The 22,509-nt window shown below is 32.1% G+C and overlaps 3 protein-coding genes across 4 annotated transcripts in view; 1 reads left to right on the top strand and 2 right to left on the bottom strand.

Moving 5' to 3' along the window:
• Nucleotides 1-234: 234 nt before the first annotated feature.
• Nucleotides 235-22,509, bottom strand: part of LOC126774179 (probable ATP-dependent RNA helicase DDX20) — a 111,567-nt gene continuing 89,292 nt past the window's right edge. Inside the window, exons 2-4 of one of the 2 annotated variants that reach the window (XM_050495577.1) lie at nt 2,655-2,962; nt 2,314-2,484; nt 235-2,091 (exon numbers count right to left, since the gene is read on the bottom strand). In XM_050495577.1, coding sequence (XP_050351534.1) covers nt 236-2,091; nt 2,314-2,484; nt 2,655-2,835 — 2,208 coding nt within the window. In that variant the 5' untranslated portion in view covers nt 2,836-2,962 and the 3' untranslated portion in view covers nt 235. Of the gene's footprint in view, nt 2,092-2,313; nt 2,485-2,654; nt 2,988-22,509 lie in introns of those variants that run through there. The other variant, XM_050495576.1, reaches the window with a different exon arrangement.
• Nucleotides 5,655-12,902, top strand: LOC126774183 (SNF-related serine/threonine-protein kinase). Its single transcript, XM_050495582.1, has 10 exons — nt 5,655-5,856; nt 6,135-6,361; nt 6,555-6,760; nt 6,834-7,169; nt 7,247-7,537; nt 8,290-8,410; nt 8,486-8,644; nt 8,908-9,211; nt 9,407-9,582; nt 10,245-12,902. The coding sequence occupies exons 2-10, from the start codon at nt 6,146-6,148 to the stop codon at nt 10,374-10,376; spliced, it is 1,941 nt and encodes a 646-aa protein (XP_050351539.1). The 5' UTR covers nt 5,655-5,856; nt 6,135-6,145; the 3' UTR covers nt 10,377-12,902.
• Nucleotides 19,200-21,273, bottom strand: LOC126774261 (ubiquitin-conjugating enzyme E2 variant 2). Its single transcript, XM_050495697.1, has 4 exons — nt 21,022-21,273; nt 20,766-20,908; nt 20,359-20,484; nt 19,200-20,214 (listed from the first exon to the last, which is right to left on the bottom strand). The coding sequence occupies exons 1-4, from the start codon at nt 21,044-21,046 to the stop codon at nt 20,074-20,076; spliced, it is 435 nt and encodes a 144-aa protein (XP_050351654.1). The 5' UTR covers nt 21,047-21,273; the 3' UTR covers nt 19,200-20,073.

Consider the following 22,509-nt stretch of genomic DNA (forward strand, 5'->3'; position numbering starts at 1 on the left):
GCAATACTTAGTGTTGTTGCGTTTCGGTTTGACGGGTGAGTAAGCCAGTGTAACTACAGACACAAGGACGTAACATCTTAGTTCACAAGGTTGGTGGCGCATTGGTGATGTAAGCGACGGTTAACATTTCTTACAATGCCAATGACCACTTACCATTAGGTGGCTCATATGCTCCTCCGCCTTCTTATTCTATAAAAAAAAAAAACTTTTTTTATAATATACATATATTTTTAATCTAAAGTTTACTAAGTTCATCAATGTAAGTCACTATTTCAATCTGTTTAACATTAAATTTTAGTTGATTATACCAGTTTGTATACGAATTTGTTTCAGTATTTTTTTGACTACATTCATGATAATCTTCACTACTAAGATCAGAAGATGAATCTTCAGATTTGCAATTATAATTAGATCTATTGGAACTTTTTCTTCTATTACACATAAACTTTTGTTTGGACATTTTAGTTACATTAAATTCAGAATCTGAACTTTTTAAAACATATTCTTTTCTATTTCTTAGATATTCATTAGAACTGTATTTCTTTTTATCTTCAGTACCTTTCATTACTGTTGCTTTAGAATCTTTAAGAAATCTTGGTTTATTTTTTGAGCTACTAAAAGCATCTGGAAGTCCTAAATCTAGAATGTCACTACATTTGTTTGCTTCGTTATTTAGTCCTTTATTTTTATTTTCAATATATCTGCTATTATTGAGTAGAAAGTTCTTGTTATCATTATTATAAGCAGTCATTGGTGTGCCTGAAGTATGTTTATCGTTTTCTATATCTATTTCAGTAATTGTAAGATTTTTATCATGACTATCATCTAGTTTTTTTTGATCTTCGATACTTAACTCAGTAGATTTTTTTTTGGAGGAATTGAGAATACTCTCTTTTACAATATTTAATCTTTTAAGGTAATCTTTAACTGGTATATTTGGTGTATCAATACATTTATACTGACAAATGCAATTTTCATTAGGGTCTGGTAAATTATTGTTGTTAAAAGACATAAGCAAATCAAAAAATGATTTAATATTGTCAACTTCTAGTTTCTCAAATGAATTAAATAACTCCCCAAAGCTTTCTACACTTTTGTTTACTTCTAGTTTTTCTTTATTTTCACATAGAATTTCCCAAAAGTCCATATAAATATTATCTTCTGTAATTTTAGACATTGATGTATTTTCAGACATTAAAGGTTCAATGGTTGGTGGTATATCAACATCCTTATTTGTATTATCCCCATTCCAAAGAGGTGTTAAGTTATCAGATATTTTAAAAGCTTCTAGTAAATTGAAAAATTTTTTTTCTTCCACACCTTCACTAAGTATAGTGACAGCCATGCCATAAGATCCATACCTTCCAGCTCTTCCTATTCTGTGCAAATAAGTTTGCCATTCAAAGGGAGGTTCGAAATTGATGACTAGATCTACATTTGATGCATCAATACCACGAGCTGCTAAATCTGTAGATATAAGAAGCCTACATTTATATTCTTGTAAAGTTTTAATAGCATCTAAGCGTTCAGTTTGCTCTTGTTTACCATAAAGCTGTTCTGCCGGCCACTTTTCTCTAGTCAACATTTTATGTAAATCTCCTACTCTAGTTTGATAATTACAGAATATTAAACATTGCTTAAATTGTATTTTTGTTAAAATTTTTAATAATTCTTTGAATCTGAACTCTGTTTGTTTTACAATGTTGTTATTATATTTAACATATGTAATTTTCTGGGACACTCCTAATAGGACACAATTACTGTTTGGGCAGATGTGTTGTGCATCATAAACAAATTGATTAATGAGCTCTTTCGAGTTTTCCGGATATGTAGCACTACTTAATATTACCTGTTTTTGGTTAGGTAGAAAAGAATGTATGAACTTTATGTCTGCCAAGAAGCTCTTTTCCATTAATTTGTCAGCTTCATCAAGAATTAATAATCTAACTGAATTTGTATTAATATGTTTGTCTTGAATAAGATGTTTGAGCCGTCCTGGACTACCAACAACAATGTGTGCATTTTTTTCTTTAAATTTATTTATATCATCTTGTATTGGTAGACCTCCCATTACAACTTCTACACATAAGCCTAAAAAATTAAAAATAATATTTTAGCACATGAATATTTGAAATTATATTGTCTTATTAGTGATTTACTGTTTTAAATACACAAATATTATAACACTTATTATTTTATTTAATAAGTTTAGAACATTAATTGCTTCTTTATTTATAAAACAATATTATTTGACTTTATTACAAAGATTGCACAATATTTTATATAAGAATCCCACTAACGAAAATAACTTACCATCATATTTGCACCCTATTTGTTTCAAAACATCACAAATTTGAGAAGCTATTTCACGTGTTGGTGCAAGAATAATAACCTGTATGCCCTTGTTAAGGTCTAATTTCTCTAACGCAATTATGGTAAAGACGGCAGTTTTGCCAGTTCCTGACTTAGCTTCTAGCATCAAATCTAAAAAAATAGTACACAATTTTAATAAAAGTACATGTATAGATAAATGGAATAAAATGTTGTAAGTACAATTTTTTTCTCCGTTCATAAAAAACAGGTATTCTTAAATCCTAGTTTTCGTTTGTAAAATCGTAAGCAATTCAATAAAATATTTTATGATGTTTACATACCAAATCCACACTTTCCTAAAGGAATACCATGTAATTGTATTGGAGAAGGTTTGAAAAAACCTGCTTCTTTTAGCCCATTTAAAGTATTATTACAGAGAAGCATGGTGTCGAATGTTACATCTTGATATATTTGCACGTCAGTTGTCCTCTTACTATTAGAAATATTATGTGCTAACACCATTTTCTCTTATTTTGCCAAATTTCATTTAATAAAGCAGACTATTGCGAATCTTGATACTGTAATTAATTAGAGTATAGAAATTCGAAATAACATCGTTGCCGGTGTTTATTCAATTTTGTCAAAACCACTAGTCACAAGTGACATAACTGACAACTGTCATGTCACAGATATAAACATGTTACATGAAAAACTGAACACTTTATATTACATACTAGCTAGTCGTCCCGGCTTCGCACGGGTAGATAAGAAGAAAAATGTATTTTGGATAGTATTTGTGTATAATCCGTTCTTGATGAGCGTCTACGTCGGGGAAGGAGTAACTGTGACAATTTTCCAGTCAATCGGGCGGGTAGATTAGGATATCTCGTGATGAGTGGTATTTCGCTTTTATATAAGTATATATATAGATATTCCAATCATTTGAATTTTAATAATAATTGAACATTCTGAGGAAGACCCCATCAAGGAAGATTTACCAGACTGCTGGTACATTTTCCTCCATTCAATGACGATGCGGCGGACGAGGATTTAGATTTTTGTTATTAATTATTACCTATAAATGGATACTTACCCAAAATTATAAATTAAGCTTTCTTGTTGAGCTGCTTACACATTTTAGTACCACAAAAGAAACAGAATTTTAAAGCTTTTGCATTTTTTAACATACACAAGCGAGGTGACATTACAAGTCAAGAATGCAAATTATAGCTTAACCTTTAAGTTTAATTCAATATTTAAATCAAAATCAACTAGTGAATAGATACTAAACTGGCTCTCTCACAATTCAATCAAGTTTCCCCTAGTGCAAAATAGTGGTGCGCGTCTTCATAGATTGAACTAACTATATTTTACCTTTGTTACATAATTATATCTATTATATATAATTTAATTAATATATAATCGATATTACTACTTAACAATGGAATCAACGCAATACTATTGTTATTTAATATTATGCTTAAACTAAAATATCTTTTAGAACATTTATGAAATAAAATAATACGAAATTCATGAGCATCTTTCATGATAGCCTAGGTAGAGTGTAAATTTTTGGGTTCTTATAGTTATTATCTTCTTTTTCTTCTGCCTAGCGTTTTCCCGGCCTAGTAACGCCGCTTTCCTGCATCTTTGCCTCCAATTTGCCCGATCTAAAGCGTCCTCCTTAGTGAGATCGTGCTCTCTCTTATTGTCCCTCACAACATCGAGCCAGCGTTTCTTGGGCCTGTCGCGGGATCTAGGGCTTTCGACAACAAAGTCCAGGCATTGGTTTCCGACATAGTCTGGCGGTCTGCGGCTAATGTGGCCAAACCAACACAGACGGCTTTCCTGCAACTTATCCGCAACATCGCAAACACGAAGGCTACCACGGATGTGCTCGTTACGAATGCGATCTAGTCGCGTAACGCCAAACATCCACCGCAGCATTTTCATTTCCGCGACGTGGAGTTGCTGAACGTGTCTCGCGAGAGCTGGCCACGTCTCGCTGCCGTACAATAAGACTGGTCGGATGATGCACTTGTAACAAGGCCCTTTAATTTCGCCGGTTTCCTGCGATCACAGATTACACCGGTGACTTCCCGTCATTTGGCCTAGGCTGCGTTTATTCGAGCTCTGACGTCGTGGACGATTGTATCCGATTCGTGCAATACGGACCCGAGGTATTTAAACTTTTCCGTCTTGATAACGGTTTCTCCGCCTATCTTTATGGTTCGGGGTCCGTATTGCTACAGGCCATATACTCGGTCTTCGCAACATTTAGCATCAGACCGCCCCTCTTTAGCACGCCTTTCCACTGGTTTACCTTTTGCTCCAATACCTGCTTGTCCTTTTCTACCAGTGCAATGTCATCAGCATACATCATGAGCCAGGGATCGGCTCTTTCGCTGTGACAACGTCAAGCACTACACTGAATAGAAAAGGACTCAGGGCCGAGCCTTGGTGGACACCAACTGTGATCGGGAAAGGGTGTATGTCGCCAACGGCGGATTTCAAATTATGGTACATGTCTCGGATAATGTCAATATAGATTTGTGGCTCGTTCTTCACGTTCAAGTTATTATATTATATCAAATTATTTTATGATAGTCGATTCAATAATTTAGAGACTCCCGGCATTGATCTTATGTTATAAATATAATAAAAATGTATCAAGAAAGTAATAATTACATAATAAAATAAGCAAATCTATACTAATATTATAAATGCAAAAACTGTCTATCCGTATGTCTGTCTGTTACGTTTGCCCTATTGAATCACTGAACCGATTTTGATGAAATTTGGTATGAAGCAACCTTGAACCCAAGGAAGGATATAGGCTAGTTTTTATACCTAACGCCTGCCCCACCCCAACATAAGCACGAGTGACGGGTGATAACTAGCATCATATCCAAAATATACATATCCAACTCATCCAACTATACTTGAATTGATATTTATCTTGTTGGAATCCTAAATGTTGAAAAAAGGTTATTACATAAGTGATAAGTTTAGTTTTAAGACGAATTAATTTAAGTAATTTTTAGCATACCTACTCCAAAAACTGCAATTTTTTTTAAAACCTACCTATCTATATACTTACTCCTTTTTCGATAGGGTTGACATTGGTACTTATGTTTAGAAATATTCAGCTTAAAGTAATAAAATAATGTCTTGTGCATTATTATTGTTTTTAACATAGATTTGAAATCTTAATTTATTTTAATTATCTTATACAATATATCGCTGATTTTATCAGGGTTATAAAAATACCAACCCAATGAAGAAAATGTAAATTTCTAAACGAAAAAACGTATAAGAAATGGCGAAATTGAAGATCTTGATAGTTGATACATGTATTTTGTGTTCGATGCTAATAATTTAAACCAAATAATGCAAAATTGACAGTCTATTTGTATTATATAAAGATAACAGTTACTTTTAAAAACTTTGCTTTGTTGTTTTTATATCAATGACACCAGTTTACTGTATTAGAAATCACTGTTGGGACTCCATGTACAATTTCGAATTTACTAATTTTTCCTCGTAAGTATATAAGTATATGCATATATTGGCATGAAATGAACTCATTATTTGTTTGGAAAGCTTTGTGATATTATTTATATACATTATAAATCAAAGTTAATTCAGAATTATCATATAGGTCATCACAGTGCACTATTTGTATATTCATTATTATTAATATTTCTAAAAAGGTAAATTATCTTTGTCAAATTATTGCTTTTTGTATTAAAGTAAAATATTAAAAGTCTTCTTATAATGGTCCATATCACAGCATTTTTGTAATATAAAGATTTTTTTAGGTAACAAAAACATGAATAATTGTGGTGTTGGTGGTGGTGTAGGAACCGGAGGAGGAGCTTATGATGCTAAAATAGCAGGCCTATATGATTTGCTTGATACACTGGGGTCAGGACATTTTGCTGTTGTTAAATTGGCAAGACATGTCTTTACGGGTGAAAAAGTTGCAGTAAAAGTTATTGATAAAAGTAAATTAGATGAAGTGTCAAAATCACATTTATTCCAAGAAGTAAGTTGTCATTTTATTTTAACTTATCTATAAGATAATATTAATTCGTAGGTTTGTGCATTGAATATTTTGGCTATGAAAGTATTGACTTTCAAAGCCAAAATACTTATTGAAGTATTTAAGTAGCAATTATAGAAATCTGTTAATAATTCATTTTAAAGGTCATAATTATATCTTGTAAATATTCTTTCAGGTACGATGCATGAAACTAGTTCAACATCCTAATGTTGTTCGACTATATGAAGTTATTGATACACAGACTAAATTATATTTGATACTAGAATTAGGTGATGGAGGTGATTTGTATGATTATATTATGAGACATGAATCGGGTCTCTCAGAATCTCTAGCTCGTGATTACTTTCGTCAAATAGTTCGTGCTATTTCATACTGTCACAGGTAAAGTATTAATTTTAGATCTGGTGCTCATTACCAAATAAACAAAATCTTAATATTTTTCTTATTGTTTTAGGTTACATGTTGTTCATCGAGATTTGAAACCTGAGAATGTGGTGTTTTTTGAAAAATTAGGAGTAGTGAAATTGACTGATTTCGGTTTTAGCAATAAATTCTGTCCGGGACAAAAACTTGAAACGTCATGTGGATCTTTAGCATACTCAGCGCCTGAGATTTTGTTAGGTGATTCCTATGATGCACCTGCAGTGGATGTATGGTCTCTTGGTGTTATTTTGTATATGTTAGTGTGTGGACAAGCTCCTTTTCAAGAAGCGAATGACAGTGAAACTTTAACTATGATAATGGACTGTAAATACACAATGCCAACCCATGTTTCAAATTCATGTAAAAGGTATTAAATAAATCTTCTTTTTCATGAATTTGATTCATACTTAATATCATTGTTTTGATTGTTAAATTTTTCACCAGGCTTATTGGAAGAATGTTAGTAAGAGAACCAGAAAAGCGTGCAACATTATCAGAAATAGCAACAGATCCTTGGGTCGCTGCTGGTGAAGGTGTAACTGTAGAAGATTTTGATACTCCATTAGTAGCCAAACAAGATTTATCAGAAGATGATCGTGCTGCTATCTTACAAAGGATGGTGAATGGTGCTATTGGTACCAAGGAACACATTCTGGAAGAATTAGAAAAGAATGAATATAATCATATTACTGCTACATATTACTTATTAGCAGAGAGAAAATTAAGATCTAAAAGGTAATATTTGACTTTAAATACTATGTAAATATTAATTGGATACTCAAATATTGACTTACTTGAATATTTATTTTATATACATTCTAACTTATATGAATTTTAAAGTGAATTTATTTACAACAACAATAACAGCCTGTTAATGTCCCATTGCTGGGCTAAGGCCTCCTCTCGCTTTTGAGGAGAAGGTTTGGAGCTTATTCCACCACTCTGCTCCAATGCAGGTTGGTGGAAAACACATGTGGCAGAATTTCAGTGAAATTAGCCACATGCAGGTTTCCTCACGATGTTATGGCTCAAGTTAATTGTCTTTTATATAATTTTATAAGTTTTTTATGCTGGTATCACATTTACGCATTTTCCACACATGAGGTGGGGGTATATGGGACATTACAGCATTGAAAGCACCGTAATGCCCGCTAAAAAACCAGCGGTTTTCACACCATCTCTCATAGGGGGTCAGGGAATCGCTTGCCTATGTTACTGTGACATAATTTCATATGTTTACATTTATATGTATTTATAGACTTAAATACAACATAGGAGTTACAAGACGGTATTTGCTTTTGTTTAAAAAAAAATTGAAATAAATTTTAACTGGTAAATATGGTCTCATATTTCTCTATGGAGGTAAAGGCTAGTTGCATTAAATCTATATAACTTTCGAAGTGGGCGAATAATAATTGTGGATTTTTTTTTTAAATAATTTTTATGAATATGTAATTTTAACTACAAAGATTATTTCCGTTTTCCAGGCAGGAGGCGCGGCAGAGTGCTCGAAGACCAGAAGTGCTTGGTGTGTCGCGGACTTCGAGGGGAATGTTGGCTCCTCCACAGCTGTCTACCGCCCCTCGCACTCCACAAGACGTACCTCCGGTATTTATAATTTAAATAATCTAGTCAATTATAAATTGGAATGACATGAAGACAATACTATCCATCACCGAACAGAGGTCGCGCAAGTGCAGCATAGTTCGCGAGGAGGAGGACGACGAGGAGGGCGCGGGCGCGGCCAGCGCGGGGCGGGCGGGCGACGCGCGGCGCGGCTCGCGCTCCGAGGGCCGGCTGCATCTCGCGCGGCCCGCGCAGCTCGCGGACAATCTCATCAAGGTATGGGGCACTGCAACCTGCGCGATGAGACGGTAAGATCGTTTGCGATTAAAAAACCCTAACGTAATTAACCCATGTGTGTGAGGAAATTTTAGCCCAAAAAATATTTAACGAGTAGATTTAATATTAAAACAAGTTAATTTTTACGTGGCGTTGGTACGCCCACGCCTCCGACTATTGTCAACTAATAATCTCATTCAGAATATTAAAGTTAGATAAAATGTTCGCACTCGTGTATTTTGTATTCGCCGTCGCTACGACAGGTGAATCTCGACGAAGGTGCGTGCGCGACGCCCCCCGCGGAGAGCACGCGCCGCGCGCCGCCTCCGCCCGCGCCCGCGCGCCGTCAGCGGCTCGAGTGTCGCCGACGACGCGCGCGCGCAGGCTCGTGCTCCTCGTCCGATCTGTCGGACGACGACTCGGAGAAGAAGAAGCGCGCGGGCGAGCAGGTGGCGGCGCCTGGTGAGCGCGCGCGCCGCGACTCGCACGACGACTCCAGCGACAGCCAGGAGCGCGGCGCCGCGCGCCGGCCCGCGCCGCGCCCGCCGCCCGCCGCGCCCGCGCACGGTACTGTCCTACGTGTCCGAATATTTTAGCTTCAGAATAGTGACCGCCGCTGTGAGTGATTGTGATTGATTTTATTGAATCTGATGTAGGTGTTATGTGGTTCTGTGTTATACGATACTGGCCGCTCTCTTGTGACTTACTTATAGACGTAAAGGTCATAACCCTACTAAACATAAGTTGGTCGATACAATTCAGGCGGAAGTTCATCCAGTGGTGGCAGTGCTGGTGGTGGCGGTGGAGCGGGCGGTGGTGGCGGCGGGGCTGGCGCGGCGGGGGACGCGCGAGGGGGCAGTGCGGGGGGGCGGCGGAGGCGCGCCGCGCGCAAGGAGAGTCGGCTGCGGGAGTCGCGTTCGCTCAATCGTATTGCTGAGGTAGTATTGAAACTAAATGTAATCTAACCGTAAGTGAGCATTTCGCTTAAATGCATTCTATCAAAATGAATTGGGATTTTGATAGAATATCAGTCAAATTCGCAATATACCACTGAGATTATCTATATCTAATGAGTATGATTGGATTTATTTTATGTAAATAGACAAACGGTCTCATTTTTATCTTCTTGTACATATAAAAATCTCAATGATCATGTTGCATGTATATGCTCTTACTAGAAATCCAAACACATTATGATCAAAAGTTTATCTTTATAATACTTACTACCATTAGCTCTACCACTATACAAAAACAATTCACATGGAATCGGTAATCGATTATCATTGAACTGCATTTTAAGCCTATTGAAATATAGGGGTTTAAAAAGATCAGTATATCTTATTTTTTGGAAAGTCTAAAATACACGCTGCGAGGCTTCGGCGTAGTATAGAGCTAGAACATTTCAACGTGGGAAACACCGGACACCTACAGGTTAAGAGCGGACACCTCGACTACTCGCTAAACGCATCTACCATCGACGTCCATACCATCCGAATGACCAGTATAGTGGTGGGGAACCGACTCGCTAAATAATACTAGGAGAGTCGGCGGCAGAAGGTGGCATAGGGTGTGCAGCGTAACGAGCGTGTCGTGGCCGCAGGTGGAGGAGGCGAGCGCGGCGCGCTGGGCGGGCGCGGGCGGGCTGGTGGCGCTGTGCGGGCGGCCGCTGCTGCGCCTGCTGGCCGCCGCGCGCCCCGCGCCCGCCGCGCGCCGCCTGCACGGCCTGTGCTGAGCTCGCGGCGCCCGCCCGCCCCCGCTCTCCGCGGATCCGGCGCGATCCTACATTCATTTATTTATTACGAAAATTATCTCTGTGAAGATACGAAGCGTGCTCGATTGCGTAATCGATAAGTTCTTTTTAAATTATTCTTCACCGTTTAGTATGCGTGATATTTTAGAGTGTTTTTTTATATAAAATGTATTTAAAGAGATTCACTGATATATTTTGTGCTGTCGCTACGGTTCTTGCGGTCGTTTGAGTCCTAGTATGCGGTATATTTAAAGCTAACAGGCGAGGAGTGTCCACTTAGTGTGCACACTTTAAATGTAAGAAAGTAGACTGACGATGAGTATTATTCGATTCTTCGATGCCGTTATACTCTGCAACAGAACTCAAAGGTGAATCCAAACTTTGTTAAGGTAGTTTCCTCGTTCCATACTACGTCTTTCTATCGTTTTGTATTCATCGAGTCTTGTGTTTTGTAACAAAAGGTCGCATTTGGTATATTTTTCTAAAATATATTTTTAGAGAATGTCTTTTATATACTGACTTCTCTCGACTAATCCTTGAAAAGTAATTGCCCCTCAAAACGCCAAATAATTGTACTGATCCTTTTTTAAGAAATTTTTTTTTACGTCAATAAACTGTAAACAAATTCTGAATCTTCGTAAAATTATATCGCACGGGGCCATTATATCTTGGATATGTTTTAATACAAGCAATAAAAGGCATTTGTAACATGTATATGAAAATATTAGGTCAACAGGGTTTCTACAATTCAGTTCATGGGTGTTTACTAATTTTATTAATGACGATAAAAAAATTAATACGACGAAGTTATGAAGAACTGAATTTTATAACACATTTTTCACCAAACTAAATGATCTAAGTAAAACTAACATCAACAAAAAAAAAAACTCAAGCTCTACCAGTAATATTAATCAATATATATAACTCAAATGCAACTTATTTCGCGTAGTGTAAATCTATCTTTATATAATACATAACTTGAATCATTATCGTAAGACGACCTCTAACATTGACTTTGTAATTTGTCATAGGGTTGAGCGCTATTTTACAGACATTATCTACGCTGTGCCTTAATCTAAGCTTCCGGTAGTACGCGTGTGGCCAACTCCTTTTAGCTTTATTTTGTGGCAGATGTAGTTTTTGTATCAATGCTTATGTAAAGTTAAGTTGTATTTAATCTGACTAAATTTTATTTCTGATTTGAAAACTTTTTGCCAACAATGATTATCCTTCAATGCTTTCTTAAAATATTTCACTCGCGCTAAATTTTCATACAAAATTATTGTCCTATAAGAGATTTCTTAAAACAACCGTATGTTTAAACTATGAATCGATGTCGTGATTTTCGCATTTTTTATCAATTCAAGCTAAATTCATAATTTTCACAGACTATTAATTACATTTAGTTGCTTATACGACTTTAATTAAACTAGTGAAGAATGTATATTATTGATTGTTCAAATCAAAAAAGGCAAGGAGGTCTGAGCCCATCCCAACAGTGGGATTTATAGGCCGTTAGTACTATAATACTAATTGATTATTTAGTATACTGTCATAATTGTTTTATGTTTTCCTCGCTGACTATGTTTAAATGCAAGTTGCCACTTTTTGGTTCACACGGTTGCCACTAACTGCCTCATCAGAAAACTCCTTAATATGTTTGAAATAAATTGACGAGGGCATGTAAAGTGGTATGTGACTACTATCCTTCCTACAACTTAAATCAAATTGTAAATTACTAACCTTGTAACATTTTATATAGATTAATAACACTTAGGTGTTTTGTTTTTCTTCTCTCCTCCGTTATATTATAAAATTTATTGATAATTAATATTTGTTAATTATTTTACTGAATTAGAAAACAAACAAGACAAAGGCTTACCTTATTCACTTTCAGGATGAAATAAATGTAAACATATCACTTGACAGGTCAAGTACCGTTAGCATATCATGCAATATAATCTCGGTTTTATTTCAAGGTGTCTGTTTTTATATTTATAAAAAATTATTAATAGTTATTGTTTATTTGATTTTAAATTTTCGAGTTATAATAAAAATATTTAAGCATATATAGCAATGAGACGTAAAGCATTTAGTAGTTCCTCCCTCTTGTCATGGCGAAATATTTTTTGTCATTTTCCATTATAAAAAATAGGCAGTAGTTTCCAAGTGGAGTGTGTATGTTCGAAGCAGTAATGGATATGTTGTTCAGATATATTTAAAAGTATCAATTTAAAATAAATTTTAAATATGAAACCTTAATTATATTTGTACGAAGATGGGGGTGACGCTAAATTGTCCGTTTTATCATTTAATAAAAAATGTTTATTCACTTTTGTATTTGTCTAGACATCATTTAAAAATAATAATTATTTTTATAACAAACTTCAGAAGGAAGTTTGTAACGTTAAATTTATGTCATTACTAATTGTTTAAAGATTATATTTTATTTTAGGAATTATAAAAAAGTATAGAAAAAGTATTTTTTTTTTAAATATCTACAATAGGTGTACTACGGTACTTGTGTTATAAATTATTACTTCAAAATATTTTTGTTTTATAAAACGATTGTATATCGAAAATTTTGTTTAAAATTATAAAATAATTAGTAAAATATAAATAAAGTTTTTTTTTTCTATTATTTTTACGTATAAAAGTGCGGTGTCATTGCTCAACTACGTCAAAATTTAAAAATATGTGTTTATTGTTATATGTCGTATATGTAATAGAATAGTGTATAGGTAATAAAAATTAAAGGAAATATATAAAAATATTTTCTTTTATATAAAAGAACAATGCTAGTATTTTTTTCATCTTGAAAGTAAACAGGGTAAAATTTTGAATACATTATAAAATGTAATAACAGAAAAAAATATATATACAATTAATATATTATACTGCGAGTATTACTTAAATGACGCGAATATAGACTGGATGCACACCGCGCATCGCGCACGGTACCGATAAATCAGCTTTGGAACGTTTTTGCGTGTGTAGTAACTAGTAGTATAAAACATAAAGCACGTGCCTCACACTCGCAATAGTAGCGAGAATAGAGAAGTAGAAGTGACACTTTATTATTCTTCGGCTACTAATTCATCCATAATAAAATATATGGTTGAAAGTTAAGAATTAAGTCGCAAAAAAATAAATATAAATGCTATAATGACAATAGAATAACTATAACATCAGAAAGAATGATGATGAGGATTATTATGAAATATATGAAAGTAAAGAAATTCATGATTTAAATTAAATACCAATAGTATAATATTATGTAAGTTCCAATAAAATATAAAAGTATTTGTTTTGTTTATTTATATGCTGACGGTGTTTACTAAAAACGCAAAAACGTCTCCAAACCGATTTAGCTGTGAGCAACCATCGTCGTTAGTCTTTAAGAAACCGCTTACGAACGATCGATCGATATTAGGTAAAAAAAAGAAAATCTAATATAACGGCAAAAATAATTACGTATTGAGAAAATTTCTTTGTTATTAGACTTATTTATCTTAGTAAGTGTTAGTTAGTAGTAAGCGTTCTAATTAATAATTTAGTTGCCAAAAGGCTATACTTAGAAAGTTTTTGTTTTACGTCAGTAGTTTCTTAAATCATGTACAATTTAAAAAATAACGGTTCTGTTTTATTTATCTTTTACAAATTATTTATAATAGGAAGATTTATCCTTAGTTCAAACTTCCGATTAATAGGATAGACAAACATAAATATCAAAACTTGGCCGGTGTTTATATGCAAATCTCTTACCGATTAGATAAATCCCATGTTCCCAATAGTATGTGCATGCAACGAATTTCTCGTGCTAGATCGCAGACTAAGCAGGCGATGCGCGGAGTTAAGTGTTTTGATTGCGTAGATTTGAGAGGCTATTGGGATTAACTTAATGTATATTTTTTCTGTAATATAAAATAGAATAAATACTTCATTGGAATAATATCAAGTAAATGTTAATCATCTATATGTATAGGTCTACATATACCGTGTTGTATTGTTCAATTGCAAATTGCAATGATTCATATGCGTTAAAAACTAAAATTTTAGTTGTTATCAGCGTGTAACGGAATTTAGATATTTGAATGAATGAGGGGAAAATATGTCTCTTAACAAAATTAACAGTAATGTTTTCTACCTTAGTTATTTTATCAATCGCTTAGTAATATTTCATTCATTCATTCATTTTATGTTCGATATATGACGTGTAATGGTACATGTAACAGAAAACTAATATTAATTAATCTTAAGTTTTGAACTATGTATAAGTAAACAAACATTTTTTAACTTTTGACGCAAAATATGAAATTTTATAAATCATTTTTAGGTTCACGAGTGGCTTTCGGATAATATTGTCAGTCTAGAGAGACTTACATAGATATTTAATTATTGAATGGGTTTTAACACAAGGATATCATGAGAGATGACCTTTTAGTTCATCATATAGAATATTTTAAGTCCAATAAATGAAAGGTTTCCCAGAGAACAGATTGGTCATCTAAATGGTTGTGTGTAAAACCGTATCCTATACACAATGATGTAGGTACTTATAGGAAAAAAAAAAACAAACTTTTAATAGTAGAAGAAAGCGTAAGGTTTTTTTTTATAAATTTACTAATTAAATTAAAACATGATGACCGTCGTCGTATTACAGCTTTCATACGTTGCTCACTCAGAAATGTCTTAATCTAGAAAAGCAAACGCAAAGAAATTTACGGGCACAACTATATTTGAACAGAATTAAACTATAACATTTTAAATGGTGTCACCCATTGAGAGGGTTTTTTTGAAAATTCATTTACTAATACAAAATATTTTTTCACCTAAATACATTCACATTATTTATTAACAGCTTTAAATTTTTAATATATTTCTAACAAAACAAATAGTGAATAACCAGTCAACTAACTCTTAAAGCTTTTCCGTTCGCCTTCTAATTGATGTTTGTAGCGTTCCGTTCAATTTCATAAAGTTCCATATAATTTCTCTTTTTGCATTCAGCTCGTAAAATAATTGTTGTGCTGTTTTGGTGCTATTGCTATTACATAATTTATTTCTTAGTTTTTATTGCATTAGAAAACTTGCAATATTTACGTAATAGTATATGTAATTATAATATCAATGTTATTCGTCTTAATATAACCGCATTGTAACTAGTCAAGTAGCCGTTAGTTTACCGGTGTATATCGTGTTTGAATGAAAGTGTAGTTACATTGTGTGTATCATGAAAACAGCAAAACAGCCGTAACGCTCGAAGTTTGTAAAAATAATTATGTATGTGCTTTAATCTTTAGCTAGTTTAAGTTTTATCTGAATGTAATTTTGTTGTATCGTATGCTGTAAGCCAGTGAGTGATGACCACTACGATTATTACAATACAAATATAATACTGAATAATAAAATATTAGTAATTAATTAATTAGTTTAAGTATAAATCATGTATATGAAGGCTAATTCTGTTGTACATAATCTCTACCTATACCAAATGTCATTGACAGAGCTAAAAAGATTGCTATCACTTTCTCATCTATGCAATAAAGCGAGACCAAGCCTGTTTCTGATATCATCGGTAAAGAACAGATTTCCTAAAATTGTGACTAAATATTGAACGCTTATCGGCGGCCCATTTGTTTAAATGCTGCCACCAATGATCACCGAGATTAATGTCAAATTAGAAAAGCGTTTAGTTAAAAAACTGTACAAAATAGAATCATAGCCGAAGTATATTATGTATGTAAATGCAATTACAACAATAATCAAATCTCATCAGTGACGATTTTATTTATGAATGCTTTCAATGAATGAATGAATTTATGAATTCTTAAAATTACTTTATATGGTTATATTGTAATCGCAATTAATAGAGCGCTTTACATAACATTAGAAGCATGTAAATTTCATAGTGGTTATCACTCCAAACACATAAGCCCTTTATTTATATAACTCTTATTTTTATATATATTATAATTTGTGTAGTAAATACACGAAAACTTATTGTTATAAATTGTTAAATGTTGCGTATTAAAATATATATGTACATACCTATTTAAATTGCTGTAAATAAATAGTTTATCTTCAATTTTATCTCCTTATATTAAGTTGATTTTACAACTTTATGCTGTGTTTCATACATCTTTTTAATTAAAATATTAAATAATCTGACTATGGTAAAATTTTATAAGTACCAAAGATTAGAAAATTGTAATGCAGATTTTTTATAAATGTGCCAATATGTATAAGAAACACCTACAATTTTATACACAACAGTGTTAAACAAAGAGGTGCTCCTTTTATAAATATAAAAAAAAAAAAAAATTAAAAAATGTCCTATTCATCTGGGATTCAGTTTTGAAATATAATTGGTGATTACTTAAAGAGAATAATCAGTTTCTTTTGGAACTTATTTAACGTGTCACTGGAGAATATGTAAATGATTTTATTTTGACTATAAATATTATATATATATATATTCACATATCCGTCCCTGATGAGTTTTGATCTATAATATCATTCAAAAAATTTTGGATTGGAAATTTTGGTTAAAATTAAAAAATTTGGTTAAGGTGTATTAATAAACACTTATATAACGTTTTAATTAATATTATTGGCTTCGTATTAAGAAGTGTGACGTAACACTTTAGAGCCCTGTATTTAAAATTAGTCACTATTTTTCTACTGGTTTAATTATTTTGAATAAGTAGAAATTTCACGGTTATACTTAGCTTCCATATTTATAGGAAATTTTATTTTCGATATCACTCATAAATATTTATATGAGCCTTAACGATTATTTATTTTGGTAGGTGATGTTCTTTTTGTGTCCTAGAGAACAGCATCTTATTAAAGGAAATATACGTCTAGACCTGCACTGCAGCGGAACGGCGTGGTTCTATTTAGTAAACCTACGTAGTTATTATTTGTCCTATTTCGTTGGGGTTCGAATGGCTTGTCATTTTAAAAGCAATTGTCTTTCTATTACTATTTTTGTTATGTTTTGTTTTGGAAGTGTGGATAGTTTTCATATCATAATTATGACAGTCGCGCAATGACATGGTCAGTTGAGTACGACGCTACGACCGTCGCCTCACCTGTAGTGCAGTTCCGCTAAATGTAGACCTTTAATCCTTCCTGATGTACAGCATCCATCTGATGTACTTCACAATTACTTTATCATTAATAATTTATACCTGACTATAGCGACCAAATTATTTCTTCTTCATAGAAATTATATTTAGTCTGATCACAATATTTATTTAACCTTTCATCTATAGTTTTTGTTTATATGTATTTTCAAAACAGAAAAGTCCAAGAAGAACATATTGAACCACAGTTCTATAACATGTAACAAATAATGACTTCGAAATCACCCTTAATTAATTAATATATGTTATTTGTTACTGATTTTTATGACAATAAGTAAGATTTTATTTCAAGAGTGAAGCAATATTGGTTTAACTTTATTTTCTTTGTACATTTTTTTAGGTAACCAAAAAAATTAAGAACATTTTTTGTAAATTTAAAGTTTATCTTTGATTTATAGCATCTGATTCTATGAATATAAAATTCGACTTCAGAAATAAACGAGCCCCTACCTTCGTCAAGAGATTCCAAGCATACTCCTTTACCTCCGCCATAGTAGAATACGTATATAAACAAAATGATAGGATAGAAAATTTTAGCTCCAATAGCTTCCATTATGTTCAATTAACCCATTGAATAGTAACGTCTCGAAAAGTTCAGACTTCTATATTAAATAATTATTATTTTTAGTCTATCGTTTTATTTTGTTAAACAAAAGAGGGTAAGCCTCTAAATAAATGAGCACAACCATTTTGTTGTACTCAATAATTATATATTAAAAAATAAATACAATGAGATGTTTATATACTTATCTCTTCCATCCTATAAAATAACTTGTGTTAATAATTAAATGCAGCTTATTTAATATTTTTGTATATTTTCATACTATGTACAGTTATTATAACTTGTGATGTAAGGCCATATTAAGTAATAAATGTTAAAATAACTTGTATTTTAATTGATATCAGGACTGTCCTATATTAGAATCAATAATATTTCCGCTACTGTATCCATTTTGACATTTTAGCAGTCAGCTGTGATAAATATTTCATTTAATTTAGGTTAATTTTTATATTTTAGGTTATAAATTTAGGTTCATAAATTTAGGTTAAAATTTTGATTAATTATTTTTGATTATTAAAAGTATACTAAGAATGAAAAGATACACCTATAAATATTATATCAGGCATTGGTAAACCTCTTATTTTTAATATAGATAGGTCTAATTTTATACTTAATTATTCTATTATTAAATCTGTAGCATTAATTGCAAAATTGATGTACTAATTAATGTGTACCTGGTAGCCATATATATTTGGCTAAAATATGCTTCTTTGAACTGTCCATAAATTTAGTAGTGGATTAAATACTAGAATGCATATATAATAGAATTATGATCATTAGATGAATTAAAGCTACTTTTTTTTACCATTAACAGATATCTTGTCAATAAAATGTTAATTATTATTCTCGGTTTTTTTGAATAATATTTATTCTATGTTGTTTTAACTGTAGTATTGATTTATCACTTATATAGTTCAAATGTTTTATCAATAATAATTATTGTCTTCGTCTTAATAAATGTGAAATCTACCCACGTTTTTTTTTTAAATTAATGTTTACAAATGGAGCTCCTACTGATCTGAATAGGAGCTCCATTTTAAACATTAAGATCAATTAGAGCAAGTTTATAAAAAAGAAAAAAAATAGATCCAATTACAGTATCATTTGATTTTATTTACCTTTGCTAGTTTTACATTGGTAAAAATATTAATGCTATGAAACAATTTGACTTAGCCTTTTGATTTGTAACAATAAAATCATGCAACTATATTGATAATTTGCCAAGCTGTTTGGATGATTATTTGACTCTGTTACTTATTGCGGTTGTTTTGTGGTACACCCATATAATGAAAAGCCTTATAGTGAAACAGTAGTACTTCATCTTATGCTTCTAAGAAACTTCCTAAAATATTTTACACTTCATGTTAACTAAGAAAAAATATATTTTTTTTTTTATTAATATTGTGAGATTATACTTTGATAAACATAACTTGAATTATTTAAGGTGTAGGTGTATTAGTCTTTATAGGTTTACGGCTCTATTTATAAACAATGAAATTCAAAAAAAAACATTTAGAATATTCATTTGTTCAGTACAGCCATCAAAGTCATTTACCAAAATCAAAATATCAGTAAATCTAGTCTTAATCATACAAAGCAAGTTTAACTTTTAAAAAGGCCACAATAATTTAGGTAGAGTTAAATAAACAGGAATTGCCCTCTATATGAGTAATTGAAAGCTATTTATATGTGAATACAAGAAACTTTTCACCCAACCCACTGCAAGTACAATAGACTTAAAAGCAAACAAGTTGCTGTATGATATATTTAAAATAAAAAAAAAAATACAATAAATGCATGAAGAAAAATGTTACACATACTAGCATATTTATCATTACTGAAAACTATGCCACATTAATAACTATAATATTATTGGACTTATAAAAATGAATGTAATAAAATACCCTAAAATTTAGCAAAGTAGGAGCAGATTGGGTTATTTAAAACATGTTTATTATACGAATAACTAAAAAGCGCTTCCTTCTGGGGGCTGAGAAAGCTTCATATTTTCCTTAAGAGTCATGAGACGTCTCAGTTCTTGAAGAACTGTCTTGATAGTGTAGTCACGTTGCCATCTTGCAAGAATTGGAACTTGCCTGTTATCCACCTAAATAAACAATTTTAATCAATATATGTTTAGACATTATTGATACAATTTATACAGTTATTATGAAAAGTACCTATATAAGTAAGCTATACAAAACTGAAATAAAAGAAAAAATAATTGTTAATAGAAAACTATTGTACTTACAAGCCCAGTCTGGCTGTTGACACAGTTCATGTTGATTCTAGAAATGAACCGTGCTGTAGGAGGTTCGTCTGGGTAACGCGTACCACATTCAATTTTTAGAGAATACATCCTATTTTCATAAGGAGTCTAGAAAAAATAAAAAGTTAAAAGTACTTTTTTATGACATTATGATATTGAACTAGGCACTTTTACAGATGCCTAACAAAAAGATCAATAATGATATGTTCTGAACATAATCTAATTTACTTATGACAATTGTTAGCTCAGTACTATAATGTACAATGAGACAAATTATAACAACGAATTTTAAGTAAGTGAATCGAAAAAAGTAATCATTTACCTCCTCTGTTACCATACACACACAGCAGTAAAATATAATTTAAATGAATACAGACAAAAGGCATTACCCTTGGAGGACCAATTATCATGCCAGTCCAGTGAGTTAGGGTCATGTCATCATCACTTTCGAGACCCCAAGAAATTGTGCCGTCGCCCACTCCCTTCTGACCTTGCTCAAGTTCTTCTAGAAGACGAAAATTTCTAGGAACCACTGCAATAACAAAAGCAATTGTACGCTTAGAAGTTAAAGAAAACCAAAATTCATAATAAATGATTTAATTTACAATAAAAATAAACATCATTAATGTAAAATAAAGATCTTACCAACGCCTGATGACGGGTTCGCCATGATCACAATTTCACCGGTGCTCACTACCTACCCACAAATTTACTTATTCCGATCTTTAATATACAGTCGAAATGTAAATATATTTCATGAGATATTTGAATTATTTATATGTATATCTAGCGATGCAATATATTTTCATTTATTCTTTAAAAAAATCTTCACTCAAACTGCTCAAAGAGCAGGTTAGCGAATTTTATGCTGACTTTGACAAATGTCACTTAGACCATTTCCAGTTTCTGGTTTTTGATTATTCACATTATATTTTATTTACCTGTAAGCATTGGATTTAAGCAATAAAAACCTTAAACCCTTAAACCCTAAAGATTATTTATTTACTAAATAATCTTTAAATTGTGTGATATATTTCGCTAAATTATTTTTGTATGTTGACTATTAGTTTCATGTTATTCTTGGAGTTAAAAATGAATCTGCTCCAAATTATCATTAAAAAAATCTTACAACCGAAATACTTTTAGTGTGTAATATTGATAATTAATCCCAAACAGATTTGAATATTTCAAATGTATTGTAAAGTGTATAATCAAATTATTGGTTATGCTCATTTTTAACTTAAATTTATAATTTAAAATAAAAATGTACTATATTTTTTAAAATCAATTACTATAGTTGTTAAGAAATTTAGAGATAAATAGAATTTTCAATGAGATAGATATAATGGCTTTCAGCCTAACTATTTTTAATAATTTTTATTATATTAAGTTGTTTATTGATAGCATTACACTACTTTTTTAGCTCTTTCCTGTTTGTACCTCTTATTCATCGATAATCTGTGCTGCCAACTTCACTGTTTTAACAGTAGGTTTACTGTTTTCAATAAGAATTAAGACGTTTCTGTTTTCTATTTTAGTACAAATGTCTACTGTTTTTGGGGTTCCATCGGAATTAAATCTAAGTTTAAAACGCAATAAGTAATACACAATATGTTAAACCAAAATAATTCTGAACTCAACGCAACGAAGAAGGTTTTAGCTTGTGTCGCGCGTTTACTTCAAATTTCCTCAGATTATGGAACTGCGCGCTCAGAGGTTTTCCCATTCATTTATGCAGTGCCATTGGCAGATAGTAAAAAAGAATAGGTAAATTCACAGTTCATACATGTAACAAGGATAGGTTAATGTAACCCTATAAATTTTAATTTTTATTAAAATATTGTATTTATTTTACCTAATCTAATCGGTTTATAAAATAAATTACGGTTATCGAATCGGCATTAATTGTTTCGACATTTATTATCTGTGCGGTTTGAGAGATGGCAGCACTACGATGTTGGGTCGTTTTTTGGATCGTTGAGCAGGCGCCGTTCGCTTACCGACACCTGTCAGTTTTAAACGAATAAATATATTCCTTTTTATAATATAGAAAATTATACTAACGAAGGGTTACCTACGTCATCCATTTTGTAAAACTTATTTGAGAGGTTACCAAGCCGAAGTGTTTATTTT

Source organism: Nymphalis io, chromosome 16 (genome assembly GCF_905147045.1).
Source record: "Nymphalis io chromosome 16, ilAglIoxx1.1, whole genome shotgun sequence".
NCBI classification, from domain to species: Eukaryota; Metazoa; Arthropoda; class Insecta; order Lepidoptera; family Nymphalidae; genus Nymphalis; species Nymphalis io.